The sequence below is a fragment of the Hyperolius riggenbachi genome, chromosome 2, assembly GCF_040937935.1.
Source record: "Hyperolius riggenbachi isolate aHypRig1 chromosome 2, aHypRig1.pri, whole genome shotgun sequence".
Taxonomy (NCBI): domain Eukaryota; kingdom Metazoa; phylum Chordata; class Amphibia; order Anura; family Hyperoliidae; genus Hyperolius; species Hyperolius riggenbachi.
Genome location: NC_090647.1, coordinates 406,995,807 through 407,010,065, shown reverse-complemented (window position 1 = coordinate 407,010,065; position 14,259 = coordinate 406,995,807). Strand labels below are relative to the sequence as shown.

The window sequence follows — 14,259 nt, the reverse complement described above, 5'->3', positions numbered from 1 at the left end:
TAAGATTGGAGTGTTTCTTCCCCAATACTCTGCTTCAGGAGCCCTGTACCGGGAGGTCGTCCATGTGGGCCCCCCAACCCCACATGCTAGCGTCTGTCGTAATGACCCTCTGTGTAGGAAAGTCCCAAAGCCTGCCTTTCAGAAGATGCTGTTGCTCTGTCCACCATAGAACCGAAGTCTTCACATAGTAAGGGATCAAAAACTTTTTGTCTAGAGTCAAACGTTTTTTGTTCCAAACCTGTAAAATCCAGTGCTGGAGATGTTGTGAATGCAGTTGGCCCCACTGGTCAGCCGGGATGGAGGATGTCATAAGAACGAGCAAGGACATAGCTCCCCTTATAGAGATGGAAGAAGCTCCCTGGAAGGAAAATACATTTGTTAGTAGCAATTCCTGTTTCTGTAATGGAAGATAAACCGTTTGATTAACTGAAAACTCCCAAAAATCATTGATTGAGACGGAATTAGGGAAGACTTCTTCCAGTTAATGATCCAACCAAGAGATTCCACTCACTGAGGCCTGAATCATGGAAGATACACTCATAGGCGAACTACCCCAGAAAAAAAAGGTCATTCAGGTAAGCAATAATCTGGCTATCAGACAGTCTCAAGTAAGCTATTATTTCTGACATAGTCTTAGTAAAAAGCCAGGGAGCAGATGATAATCCAAAGGGTAATGCCGTAAACTGATAATGTCTCACCTCCCCTGACTGATGGACTGCAACCCTCAGAAACGCCTGTGGATCTGGGTGTATCGGCAGGTGGAGGTATGCGTCCTGAAGGTCCAGTGAGGCCATTAAGGATCCTTCCTGGAGGAGACTCAGTACAGAACAAATATTGTCCATCTTGAATTTGCGGTATTTGATTTGTTGAGAATCTTTAGGTTGAGAATGAGTCTGAAATTTCCTTGTCGTTTCTGAACTAGAAAGACTGGGGAATAGAACCCTCTTCTTTCCTGGCATATCAGAACTTTCCTTATTACTTGCAAATAGATCTGCTATTGCGTTGTCCAAGGCAGAGGACATTACTGGTGACACTGAAGGAGGAGTCACAAGGTATCTTATGGGGGGGATTTTGTGTGAACTCTAACCTGTAACCTTCCTGGACTATAGTTAACAGCCACTTGTTTTGAAAAAGAGTTTGCCAGTTTTCAAAAAAATGAGCCAGTCTTCCTCCCAACGGAATCCTGTCGTCATTGTTTCTTAGGGAGGTTGGAGGAACTGGGGAGAAAGGAAGGCTTTCCCTTCTGTACCCTTTGGGATTTCCACTGCCTTTTACCGGACTTAAAACTGGAATTGAACTTGGAGCCTCTCGAGGAACGAAAGGACCGTCTAAATCCAAATACTCGTTTTTTCTCAGAATCTGCAGACCTCTCCAAAGTGTCTTCTAATTTAGAACCAAAAAGCAAAGGACCCTCACAAGGAACCCCACATAATTTTACCTTAGAGGAAACACCCCCCTCCCAGGTTCTGACCCAAATACCCCTTCTAGCTGAATTAGCAAGTGCAGAGGTTCTGGCCACTAGTCTAACTGATTCATCTGCTGCATCACATAAGTAGTTAATGCCATGAAAAATATTGGGAAAAGACTTTAGAATAACTTCTCTGGATGTACCCCTGCAATATGCATGTCCAATTGCCGAAGCCATACTTTAAGGGCTCTGGAAAAGGCAGTAGCAGGAATCGTAGGTTTGAACAGTAAAGTAGCTGCTTCCCAGGTACGTCTGAGGAGATTATCTACTTTCTAGTCTAATGGAACTCTTAGGACACCAAAGTCCTCAAATTGCAGAGCATTTTTCCTAGACAATTAAGACAAGGAGGGATCCAACTTTGGTACAGGACTCCAGCTCTTTTGATCCTCTGACTTATAAGGAAAACGTTTATCCAGGGCTCTAGGCCAAAAGGCTCTCTTTTCTGGACACTCCCATTCTTTACTAAATCATGTCTTTAAAGAAAACTTGAACTGAAAATTAAAAGTCAAAATAAGCATACACAAGTCATACTTACCTTCCATGTAGTCTACTCCTCTGTGTTTTTCTCCTGTCCCGTGTCCTATTTGTTCACTGTGATCAAGGGAATTTTCCATCCTTCATTTTGAAAATGGGCATTACCCATAACAGCTTTCTGGTCAGCACACAGTTGAACTGTAACATCGCCCACTTAAGCCATAGGGAAATATGGACATTACCTGGTACATCAGTTTTCCTATCAGCTATAACTGACAGCAACTGATATTTACTGACAGCAACTGATATTTTACTGACAGCAACTGATATATTTCAGATCTGACAAAATATTGTCAGAACTGGAAGGGAGTATTGTCAGAAGAAAATGGTGAGCTTCTGAGAGGAACTGATGGAAAGGTAACTATGCAATGTTCATTTGAAGTTACCTCATGTGTTTATTTTAAATATTTTTACTCAGTGCAGGTTCTCTTTAAACCATAGGGAAACATTTAAATTACCGGGTACATCAGTTTTCTTCTCAGCTATAACTGACAGCAACTGATATTTTACTGACAGCAACTGATATATTTCAGATCTGACAAAATATTGTCAGAACAGGAAGGGATTATTATCAGAAGAAAATGGTGAGCTTCTGAGAGGAACTGATGGCAAGGTAACTATGCAATGTTCATTTGAAGTTGCCTCGTGTTTATTTTAAATATTTTTACTCAGTACAGGTTCTGTTTAAGAGTACTATGCACAGGGATAACATCCATATGCTTATTAGCTAAATTTTGAAACATTTTATCCTGGGCAGAAAGATAATTTTTCTCCTTCTTGATCTCCATGGTTGCATACATAGCAGATCCTCCATATGATCCATTGAAAAAGCAAATATTTGGGATTTTATGTCCCCTGAAGGATGTTCCGTGGCTTCTTCTGATCCTGACATTTCCTCAAGAGAAGAAATTTCACCCTGTGAACATTCCTTATCAGAATCATCCCCATCCAGTCTCCTTTTGGAAACCTGGGACAACAGCCCCTCAGCCATGTTAGTAGCCTTTGATTCCCCTGGGGAAGGTGGGGCTAGCCTTGTAGGGGAACTGCCTGATACAGGTAAAGCCGTAGAGGTAGAAGCCACAGCAGATTAATCTTCAAGGGCTTGAAAGGTGGAAGATATCTCAGACTTCATCCATCCTACCAAATCCTTAAACATTACAGGAGATTCCTCTTTGACCATTTGCTGAAGACAATCCTGACAGATCGGCTTAGCAGCATTAGCCCATATCTTGACAGCACAGAAAGCTCATTTTTTATCAACTTTTTGTTCCCCAGCAGCAGCAGCAGCACTGGAAGAATGAGCAGCAGAAGAACTGGAAGTAGAACCAGAGGGAGGAGAAGTGCCTTAGGTACTTTTCTTGGCATCTTTCCCTTTCACAGTTTTGTCCACTTTAGGCTGAAAATGAAGCAAAAAAAAAAAAAAACCCATAAGCTATAGATAATTAAAAAAAAAAAAAAAAAAAGCTTAAAGAAAGAGATGCTTCTGGGTCTCCAGAATAACATACCACTGAAGCAGCCGCCACAGTCTCCTGCACTGTCACTGTCGGATCCATGATGCACAATGATAGACAGGACAGGCAGGGCAGGCAGACTTTAATAACCAATAGGCGTCCCGAAATAACATTTCCTGGGCGCATATAGCAAAAGAAAAGGTTCCCTCACTCATTCCCTAATAGCGCTGACACAAGCCTCCAGCGCTAAAAGGGTTACCTTAATCAATTCAGCCACGCTGAACGCAGATTCCAGATCCGGCCAGCGCTGAAGAGAGGAAGGGACGTCACTCTCCAGTCACCTGATCCGGAAGGACCAATCCGCAACATGCCGCCCCCTGTGCACGCGCACTCTCAAAAAAACAACAACGCAGAAGCAATTCCCCTCTGTGACTTCGGCGGCCGTCTTCCGCCCTGATCCCCTCTGGCCAGCCGCACACAAGGGGAGAGGACCAGATCCGGACCTTGCCATCTGGCATCAGCCGCACGAGCTCCACATCACCTTTTCCGTCCGTGGACAGGAAACAAACTGAGGTCTGGTGAGTGCAGGGGCCTTATATATGCTCCACCGTGGCTGTCTTTTAACCTTTTCCTGTCCAGCAGTGTGTGGAGGGAATCATCTCTCTCATCAGGGTTGCTGTCCTGGAGACGACCCTGGGAAATCATTAATTCAAGAGGTGCGCACCCATTTTGTGTGGTTTGTTTTGATAACTTGTGGTACGTTAGGCCGGAAATAAGGGTAATACTGCCATGCGCTGAATGTAACAAGTCAGGATATTTTAAAGGATGGAATAATAAATGTTATCAATTACAAGAAATGATCACGTCTATTCATACAGAGATAGCATTTATCCACCATACAGGAGTACTCCTCTCTGGCTATAATCTTCTGGTTACCATTACTTTAGGGGGGTAAAAAAAAAAGATGATTTTGCTTATTCAGGAGTGATGCATCATGATGCATCATGCAAAACCACACTTGTTCACTTAAAAACTTTTAAGTGGGGAAAAAGTTGAGTTGTACTTCCAGCCCCCTAAAGTATCCGAGTTCCCTCTGTTTCCTTTCGATCCTCTCCATTGTCTCTCTACCATTCATTGAAGTCCATGCAGCCCAATGATACTCTCCCTCTAACCTCCATATCGCAGTTATTTATTGCCCTCCAGGCCTTGCTTCTGTTTTCGTAGATCATTTCTCTGCATGGCTCCTCCAGCTCCTGTTCTCTGAAATCCCTATCATTATCATGGGTGATTTTAACATTCCGGTTGACAGCAATAATTCTTTCACCACTAAACTCCTGTCACTCACTTCCTCCTATGGCTTGTTTCAGTGGTCCTCTGCTCCAACGGACACTGATGGCCATACGCTTACCCTCAAATTTACTATCTCTGTTCTGTCACGGATTTTACTAATGCTCCACTCCCGCGACCACAGCTTACTAAACTTCTCTCTTCTTTTCCTACTACGCTGGCACAAGCTCACATATTTGCAGAAACTACCGCAAACTAGACATGCAATCTGTCTCTAATGCCCTGGAAGCTCTCCTTACACAATCCTTCACTGACCCAGACTTAGCAGCTACACACTACCACAGCTCCATCACATCGCCTTCGCCCCTCTTACCAATGTCCGCCCTCATAGTATCAATTGCCAACCCTGGCTAACCAACGCTACTAAAAAGTTAAAAAGGTGCTCTAGAGTAGCTGTATGGCATTGGAGAAAAAGCAACACGGGTGAGGACTTAAAGAGGAACTGTAACATGAAACGATCCCCTGGGGGGTACTCACCTCGGGTGGGGGAAGCCTCCGGATCCTAATGAGGCTTCCCACGCCGTCCTCCATCCGACGGGTCTCGCTGCAGCCCTCCGTGGAGTCCGTGCAGCGGTGACGTCAATATTTACCTTCCTGGCTCCTGCGCAGGCGCTCTGACGGCTGTCGGCTCCGAACTACACGGAAATACCCGATCGCCGTCGGGTCCGCTCTACTGCGCAGGCGCAAGTGTCCTGCGCCTGCGCAGTAGAGCGGACCCGAATGAGATCGGGTATTTCCGTGTAGTTCGGAACGGAAAGCCGCCACAGCACCCCCGCTGGAGCCAGCAAAGGTAAATATTGAACTGACAGTCGGCACAGTCGCCGGCTGTTCGGAGGGCTGCGGCGAGACCCCCGTGGGACAGAGGACGGCGTGGGAAGCCTCATTAGGATCCGGAGGCTTCCCCCACCCGAGGTGAGTACCCCCCAGGGGATCTTTTTAATGTTACAGAGTCTCTTTAAATTCATACAAAAAAAGCCTTAAACAACTTTAGAAATGCACTCTCTATGGCAAAACAATCCCATTTTCCAGAGTCTTTCCTATACAAAGGTATGTTTAAAAACTTTATTTTTTTCTTGCTTCAGATTTGCTTTAAAGAGAACCTGAGATGAGCCCTTAAAAATAATGTATATGTACTTGGGGCGTCCTTGCTTCCTCCCATCTCAGGTGCACTTTAAAAGCACAGGCACATTTAAAGGGACTTTAAACCCCACATGAAACAAGTAAACAAACCTTTAGAAAAACAATTATTTGTTAGTACAGCAACACAGAGGGATTATAAGTGTGGTACCCCTTAAAGAGAATCTGTACTCTAATATTCTTACACTAAAAAAAGCATACCATTCTATTCCTTATTTTCTCCTGTGCCCCTCTGTGCTGTTTCTGCCACTCTCTGCTGCAATCCTGGCTTGTAACTAACAGTTTTAAGCAGTGTTTACAAACAAACTAACCAGCTTGTAATAGGCTCACATAAACAGAGTGTGTGAGTCATACAGAGTGTGCAGGGGGCCTGCAGAGGGTGTGTATCGCTTCTATCCAATCACAAGCAGCACTGCACATTCCACACATTCAAGCCTTAGCCCAACAGACACAAGAGGAAAGGAGATAAGATTTATTACAGAGACAGTGCAATTAGGAAAGGCTGCAGTAAGCCAGAGCACATTAGAACAGGCATTGGAACTTATAGGATAGAAGAACTAAGGCTGAAAATATTGAGCTATTGTAGGTTTTCTCTTTAGTTTGTTATCCACCTAGAGGTGTCCCGCTGTGTATATCTTTACGGTTTGTGTTGGATGCATTCACAGTGGGGGCTCAGACAACAATAAAGGCATGTTTACGTACAGATCATCAAAAAACAAGTTTGCCTTCTTATAACAGAAGGTATTTGCGATTATTTACACTGGAGTGAGCATATAATGTATATTATGATGCATCACTGCTGAATATACAAATCACCTGGCCACTAATGATCTAATCTTTTTCATCCAATTTTACCAAATCTATGTAGTAAAACGGGTAAATTGAGTGAATATACTGAATGGATAATTTAGGCATTTCCCTTATATTTCATAGAAATGGTAAGATTTGGTGAAAAAGATTGCATCATTAGTGGCCACCTTTAGCCAACCACACCTCCAGAACCACTGGAATGCAACAATGTGCCTGCTTGATAATTGCACAAAGCCACAATAATCCAACATGCATACAGACTGTTTCAGTATGAAAATTAGACACTTTCAGTATTTTCAATGGGACCGTGTCCCTACTGACATCTCATCAAATTTTCTGTTCAAATAAACCACAGGCAGAAAAGTAGGAGCTAGTCTACTTTAGGGGACCCACCGCAAATCCCCATAGACAATTTCACCTGGGCTGCAAAACGGAACAAAGGTCTTCCGTTTGCTTGTTTAAACCTCCACAAGCCTTATATCCCTGGGTAGCTAAGCAGGTCCTCTAACGAATTTTGCGGTTTCGGTCAAAAAAAAAGTTGGAACTGACTGTACAGGAGCCGCCGAACGGCCGCAATTTCGGGTCCGTCAGCCATCTTTGTTCTGCTCTGCAGGTCGTTTCTTCCTCCTCATTGGAGGGGATTGTTAGGTGGGGGCGTGCCAGCTTCTGTCGGCAGCTAACGAACCCTCCAATGAGGAGAAAGAAAGGACCTGCACAGCAGAATGAAGATGGCCGACGGAACCGAGATGAAGGCCGTTCGGCGGCTCCTACACAGCCCATTTCAACTTTTTTTTGACCGAAAACCTCACAGTTCGTTACAGGATATGCTTACCTATCCGTGGGTATAAGGCTTGTGGGGGTTTAAACAAGGTGAAAGCGGACATTTGTTCCGTTTCTGCAGACCAGCTGAAAGTGTCTATGGGGATTTGCGGTGGGTCCCCTAAAGTAGACTAGCTCCGAAAAGTAAATATTTCCAAAGCAACAATAATAAAAAACAGGCAGAGGTTCTAACCAATAGTGAAGTCCTCTCAAACATAAAGAAAAGTTTGAGCTATAGTGATACTTTAATAGTTTTTGGAAGACAGTACGTTTAATACAAACCAGATTACGAACAAATAAGATAAGTCAAGTTTCAAGCCTTCCATATGTTCTTAGAAAAGTTTATTTACGTGGTGTTTTTGTGATCCATAAGCAAGACGCGCTGGTCTCACTCACTATTTTGTTGTTTAACGTATCTGTGTGCTGAATACACAGACGGCTGCAGCTCTACAGCAGTCTTACCGGTAGAGGAAACAAACCGAGGAAGGTACACGTCACCTGCTCGCCCCCGACTCCGACACAACCAAGCCGCACTACATCTTCGGACAGGCACTCCCACCCATACCTACTACTACATAGCTGTTCCGGGATGCGATGACGTCATGCATTCCAAGCCTCACTTTCACAAAGAGACGTCACCGGCATTCAATTGTATTAATAAAAGATAATACTACTTTTATTTACAACTGCTATTAATATAACCGTAAAGCTATTACCGATTCCAATACATAAATCCTAATTGTTGGATCTTCAGCTCAAGCACATGACAGGTCCCTCCCACGGTAAACACGGTTTGAACAGGCTTGCGCAGTGGTTACTTCCGGGCCTGGCGCCCCCATGTGACAGGTAGTGGGGTTGAAGGAAAGCAGAGAGGTTTACCGTAGAGCTTGCAGGTATGGAACGTTGCTATGCCAATATTCTATACTATTTGGTACTTATGCACTTTGTAATCTTGCATCTTTTCTCTTCTCAGAGACAGTGCCCCTGTGTGGGGAGACGAGAGCCATGCAGAACGTTATCAACACTGTAAAGGGTAAGGCTCTGGAGGTGGCCGAGTACTGGACCCCTGTCCTCAAGGTATGAACTTCATTATGACAGATGTTCCTGATCTGAGTAACTGAGACTGTGTGACAGACAATCAGTGGGTTGACTATCTGCTGAATCTTATTTTACAACTTACTGTCATAGCTGACACCCCTTCCTGCTTTCTAGGACAGTCACGTGTGCGTACCACTACTGGTTTTATATCATTATATTGTTCCTTGCAAAGGCAATTTCGCGAAGCAGTATTTTTGTTTTTGCTTGGATGTGGAGTGGTGTCCTAAACATTACTGTACATTCCTCAAGATAAATGCCACTACTGATTTAGGATAATGTTATTAGATTAGACTACTAGAGCAAAGTGTTTGGTTTATTTAGTATTTATATAGCGCCAACATCTTCCACAGCGCTGTACAGAGTATATTGTCTTGTCACTAACTGTCCTTTCAGAGGAGCTTACAATCTAATCCCTACCATAGTCCTATTTCTATGACGGAGCAGTGCTGCTAGATTTGGGCGCAGCCGGCGCCTCCATAGATTTCAATAGGAATCACTCCTATTGAAGCGCTCAGTGAGTAATGTCGGCTCCGTCACAAGACGGAGCCAAAGTTGCTTAAAAACATAATAATTCGGCCTCCAGCAATCGCTGGAAGCCGAATTATTTCATTCCCCCACTATCCATGGCGGCCTGGAGGGGGAATAGTAATTAAATCGGCCCGGACTTGTGCAGAAGCAGGATCAGCTATATACCGCTGTATCCTGCGCCCAAGTCTACCGGCGCCGATTTCAAATGTACTCGTCTATGCATGTATTGTGTACTGTATGCGTTGCAGTCTAGTGCCAATTTAGGGGAGAACCAATTAACCTATCTGTATGTTTTGGGGATGTGGGAGGAAACCGGAGTGCCCGGAGGAAACCCACACAGACACAGGGAGAACATATAAACTTCTTGCAGATGTTGACCTGGCTGGGATTTGAACCGGGAACACAGTGTTGCAAGGCAAGAGTGCTAAACAATACGCCACCGTGCTACACCCACGAAACCATATTGTTAAAAGTTTACATGTTGTCATCACTACCTTCAGTAACAGATTACTCCCTGCCCCGGAACACGTCTTCTCTCGAAGGCCATGGCTCCCAAGAGACCCCATTTCCCCTCAGTTGCAGACTGGTTTGGCCCTCCACAGACTGTCTTCTGTCCACAAAATTCCATTTTTCCCTCATCCATCAAAGGTACCTTTTGCATCCAAAGGTAAGGTACCTTTGATGGATGTTGCCCGTTTGGGATCAGAACCAGATCCCATTGGGAGACATCCCTGGGCCAAGCTGGACAGATGTGAGTCAGCTGTAAAGCTGATGACGCTCTGTGTTGCTATGCAGGGATTGGAGGAATGACAAAGCGCCACGTGTGTGGCGCGGTAGTGGTGTGAACAATTAAGTTGGGGATCACTGGAGGGGAGTTTATCCTGAAGGGCAGATCACTTGGGTGTTGGAGATTGGGCACCTATGTACACACACTGATTATCGGATAAGGCAGTCATTATCAGCCCCCTCAGATGACTTTAATCAAATGTGTGTACAAGGCTTAACACTGCTACTGCCTACTGAGGGCGCCAGAGTGGCTGCAGCTCTGTCGCTTTCAGTCTGCCAGGAGAAAAGCACATTCTGTGTCTTGTCTTAAGCTGATACAATGTACTGCCTCACCTCTATCAGAATGAGAATCCATGATAACTACTTTATGCACACATATGCACCAACTCTAAGACTGACAATTCTAGCTAACTTATGCAAAGGTTTTTGTCAAGAGGGAAAAATGGAATTTTGTGGACAGAAGACAGTCTGCGGAGGGCCAAACCAGTCTGCAACTGAGGGAAAATGGGGTCACTTGGGAGCCATGGCCTTCGAGAGAAGACATGTTTTCCCGGGGCAGGGAGTAATCTGTTACTGAAGGTAGTGATGACAACATGTAAACTTTTAACAATATAGTTTCATGGGTGTAGCACGGTGGCGTATTGTTTAGGGAGTCTTGCCCAAGATCTCCTTACTAAATAGGTGCTGGCTTACTGAAAAGAAAAAGCCAAGATTTGAACCCTGGTCTCTTGTATCAGGGGCAGAGCCCTTAAAGGACCACTGTCACAAAAATCACAAAATTTTAAATACATGTAAAAACATGCACATAAGAAGTACATTTCTTCCAGAGTAAAATGACGCATAAATTATTTCTCCTATGTTGCTGTCACTAGCATTAGGTAGTAAAAGTCTGACAGAACCGACAGGTTTTGCACTAGCTCAGCTCCTCATGGGTGATTCTCAGGGTTTTATTTATTTTCAAAAGCACTTAGTGTATGGCAGTTGCACCATCCAACTGCCAAAAAGTGGGCAGGGAGGCTGGCCAGCATCTTTGTAGAAATGCTTTTTCAGGGAAAAACTTTATAAAGATTAAAGGCCATTTTGAGACTTCCCATGAAGAGATGGACTAGTCAAAACCTGTAGGTTCTGTCAGATTTCTACTACCTACTGTAAGCAACAGGAACATAAGAGAAAAGTAATTTATGTGTCATTTTACATTGGAAGAAGCCTACTTCTTATTTGTATGCGTTTACATGTATTTTACAATTTTTTGCAATAGTGGTTCTTTAACAGTACACTATCCAGCCATGATACATAAAAGAGATGGCTAGAGATCATTTGAGGGGTGAAATTGAGGGTTAGCTGAGAAGATAACCGTGTTACAATCTTATTTCAGGGTTGTTTGTTTGTGTGTGTTTTGTATGTGTATTGTGTAGAAAATATACCACAATCTGAAATGCACAGTTTTTTGTTGTGTGTAAACCATATTTTCCATTATTATTATTATTGTTATTATTATTATTTTTATTTATTACCTGGCCAGTTGCACTTGCAATTCTGATATCCCGTGTGACTGTCGTATGTAGCATGGTTAGAACTATCCAGACTTCTAATATCATATCTTCGCTATCCTATCATTACCCACAGGAGCTTGTTAGGAAGGAAGTAGTATAGGGCATCAGCCAGTGTTGTCCTGCGAACATAGAGCTTACACTGCCCACCCCCTATGACCTCCCCAGAAGGAAAGCTGTAGGAAGGGTCATTTCCTTGCCATCATCGATTCAGGGACTCCCTGGCTTTAGCTAAAATTACTTTCTAGAAAACTAAAAACATATGTACTTGCATATTCGCTGCTGAAGCTCCAGTGATATCTCATGGTGTTTTCCAGCTTGTTAACAGGAGTGTTGTGGATCTGGACTATTGCACTGATGCTATGGGAGTATGCAGTAAAAGCATACTAACTACTGGGACATTCCATTGGATTAAAATAAATCAATGGGAATCCTGCCTATGCAGGGAGCATTCTTATAAGGCCACCACTCAGTGGACCAATGAGAATCCTCCCTGGAGAGGCGGGAACTCGAATAGTGGAAAGAAGGCGACAGAGGCCGGAGGTGATAGATGAAGGCAGAAGGGAACAAGGCAGAAGATGACAGACCGTGCAAGAGAACATAAGAAGCGAATAAACATGTATGGTAAACAGCCTAGTGAGAATGGACACTTTCCGTTCCCATAGGGTTTCATCGTTGCTGTCACCATCCGCAGTGTATGTGGTGTCCATAAAAATCAGGCAGTTGGGATCATGCAATTTGCTTTAGTGTTCTCCCCAGATTTTTTTTTTACAGCCGGGTTGCAGGAAAATGTAGCCAGATGGAGTCGGACAGGGAAATGCAGGGATGGCACTTCCATTCCATAAGGGCAACCTGCTCAATTACCAAGGGCCCCAGAGCCATCTGGCAAGGGACACAGATAAATCACACAGTACACACACACAGTACACACTTTGCATAGTAAGTTTTTCTCAGATGTAGGAAAAACTTCCCCAGGCACTGCAGCAGCAGTATGTGGAGGAGGAGGAGCCATCTAGGTCTGCAGTAAATATAAATGGGGATGAGAGGCACACTACTAGCTCTATTGTAGTGTGTCAGCAGCAGAGAGTGTGAGGAAGATCTCTGGTACATCCCTGCTGCCACCTAGAGTAGGTTGCCTAAATTACATGATTCAGGTTTACAGCATTGTCAGGCCAATTCTGATAGGAGGAGAGCAAGGAAGAGAGCCGATCACAGCCGGGCGCTCAGCAGAACTATCCAGGCGGAGTGCTCGGCTGATAGGGCTTGGGGAGAACACCGCGTTTTCTAGAACGGAGCCATTGGATGCCCTTCAAATGGACATCTAAATAATGTGAAAATTTGAATAGAGACTTTCTGAAATGATGTTGAGCTAAGATCCCTTCATTTTTTTACTGATTGTACTCTATTCAGAGGTACAGACTAACCAGCAAGCGCATGGTGAACCAGAACTCATTGGAGTGTGTAAGGGACTACAATGGTCCTAAAAGCCCCCTTACTAAAATTCTGGTGCACCATGAGCTTGCTGGTTAGTCTGTACCTCTCGGTGTTACAAGCCCTACTCCATAGAGCCAAATTAATCCATGCCATGCACTCATGAGGATCAAACAATACGAAACAGTCTGTATGCATGTTGGATTATTCTGGCTCTGTACAAATTAACAAGCTGACACATCATTGAATTCCAGCGGTTCTGGAGGTGTGTTCAGCTTCTAAGGGTAACAATGGTTAATTTGCATATATTCAGCAGTTATGCACTGAAAGTCATCTCAGAGCTCACTCCAACCTGAATTATCGCAAATTCTTTCTGTTTTAAGAAAGCAAACTTTTGTTACTCTATTCAGAGGAGTCTAATACCCCAGTACACAAATTTGGATTTGGTCACCAAGTATAGCGGGATCCTGAGTTCATTGGCATTTTTTGATGTAAGAAGGCAGGGATTTTTATGTTTTTTAAAAATGCCTGGTGCCATTTGCCATGCTAATCATTTGGCTTTAGTCGTGTCTAGGTTATGCAGCCAATGAAGTCATACTTAAGTCACATTACCTGATCTGCATTTTTGCTTTGAGTCAGTGTCACAAAATAACACTCAGAGAAGGAGCAATTTTTTTTTTATTTTTTTTTAAATGCTGTTCTCCATATCTTTCTCCACTATAGGTTTCTTTGAGTGATAATATTGATGTACTTCCTGTTTAACAGTGCATTTGGTTTGGTACAAATTATAAAATAAATGCTCATCACTTCCCTTTAAATGGAAAAGGGAACTGGAAATTCTCTATGCTCATTTGCATAAAGTACTCTTTTTAGCAATTCAGCGTCAAATCCTTTAGTCTTTCATATAGACCATATCTGAGCATTGCTGTGCATGCATCCAGAGTGGCGGGCTTCATTGGGGAGATGCGAGTTACACATGTTCATCTCCAGTGAATTTGCACTGCAGGTATATTGTGGATGCACTAAGGGCCTAGTAATCAGTTGCGTTGCAGAATTATTCTGCATGTCAACTCGCTGCCCATACAATTTTATGGGCCTGTTCACAGTACTGTGTTGTAACGGATCATGTTATTCTAACTCACTGCATGCAGGCTTTGTATTAAAGTCTATGTCCAGTCTCCATTGCAGTTCACATTCATTAAAACGTGCATTATGCAGTAGACCATTGTGAATCCAGCCTTACAGAGGTGTGTTGGACAAAGATTCTAACAGTAGTATTTTACAGCTTGCCAACACCCTG

General features: G+C 43.7%; 2 protein-coding genes across 6 annotated transcripts in view; one reads left to right on the top strand and one right to left on the bottom strand.

Moving 5' to 3' along the window:
- The window catches only part of SLC35A5 (solute carrier family 35 member A5), a 70,497-nt gene extending 62,109 nt beyond the window's left edge, over positions 1-8,388 (bottom strand). For 2 of the 5 annotated variants that reach the window (XM_068269827.1, XM_068269821.1), the window contains exon 1: positions 8,029-8,159. The gene's annotated coding sequence lies outside the window, so the exon portion shown is untranslated. Of the gene's footprint in view, positions 1-7,848; positions 8,001-8,028; positions 8,160-8,282 lie in introns of those variants that run through there. The other 3 variants (XM_068269822.1, XM_068269825.1, XM_068269824.1) reach the window with 3 other exon arrangements.
- Positions 8,095-14,259, top strand: part of ATG3 (autophagy related 3) — a 130,772-nt gene continuing 124,607 nt past the window's right edge. Inside the window, exons 1-2 of the mRNA XM_068269828.1 lie at positions 8,095-8,459; positions 8,540-8,643. Coding sequence (XP_068125929.1) covers positions 8,572-8,643 — 72 coding nt within the window. The 5' untranslated portion in view covers positions 8,095-8,459; positions 8,540-8,571. The remainder of the gene's footprint in view (positions 8,460-8,539; positions 8,644-14,259) is intronic.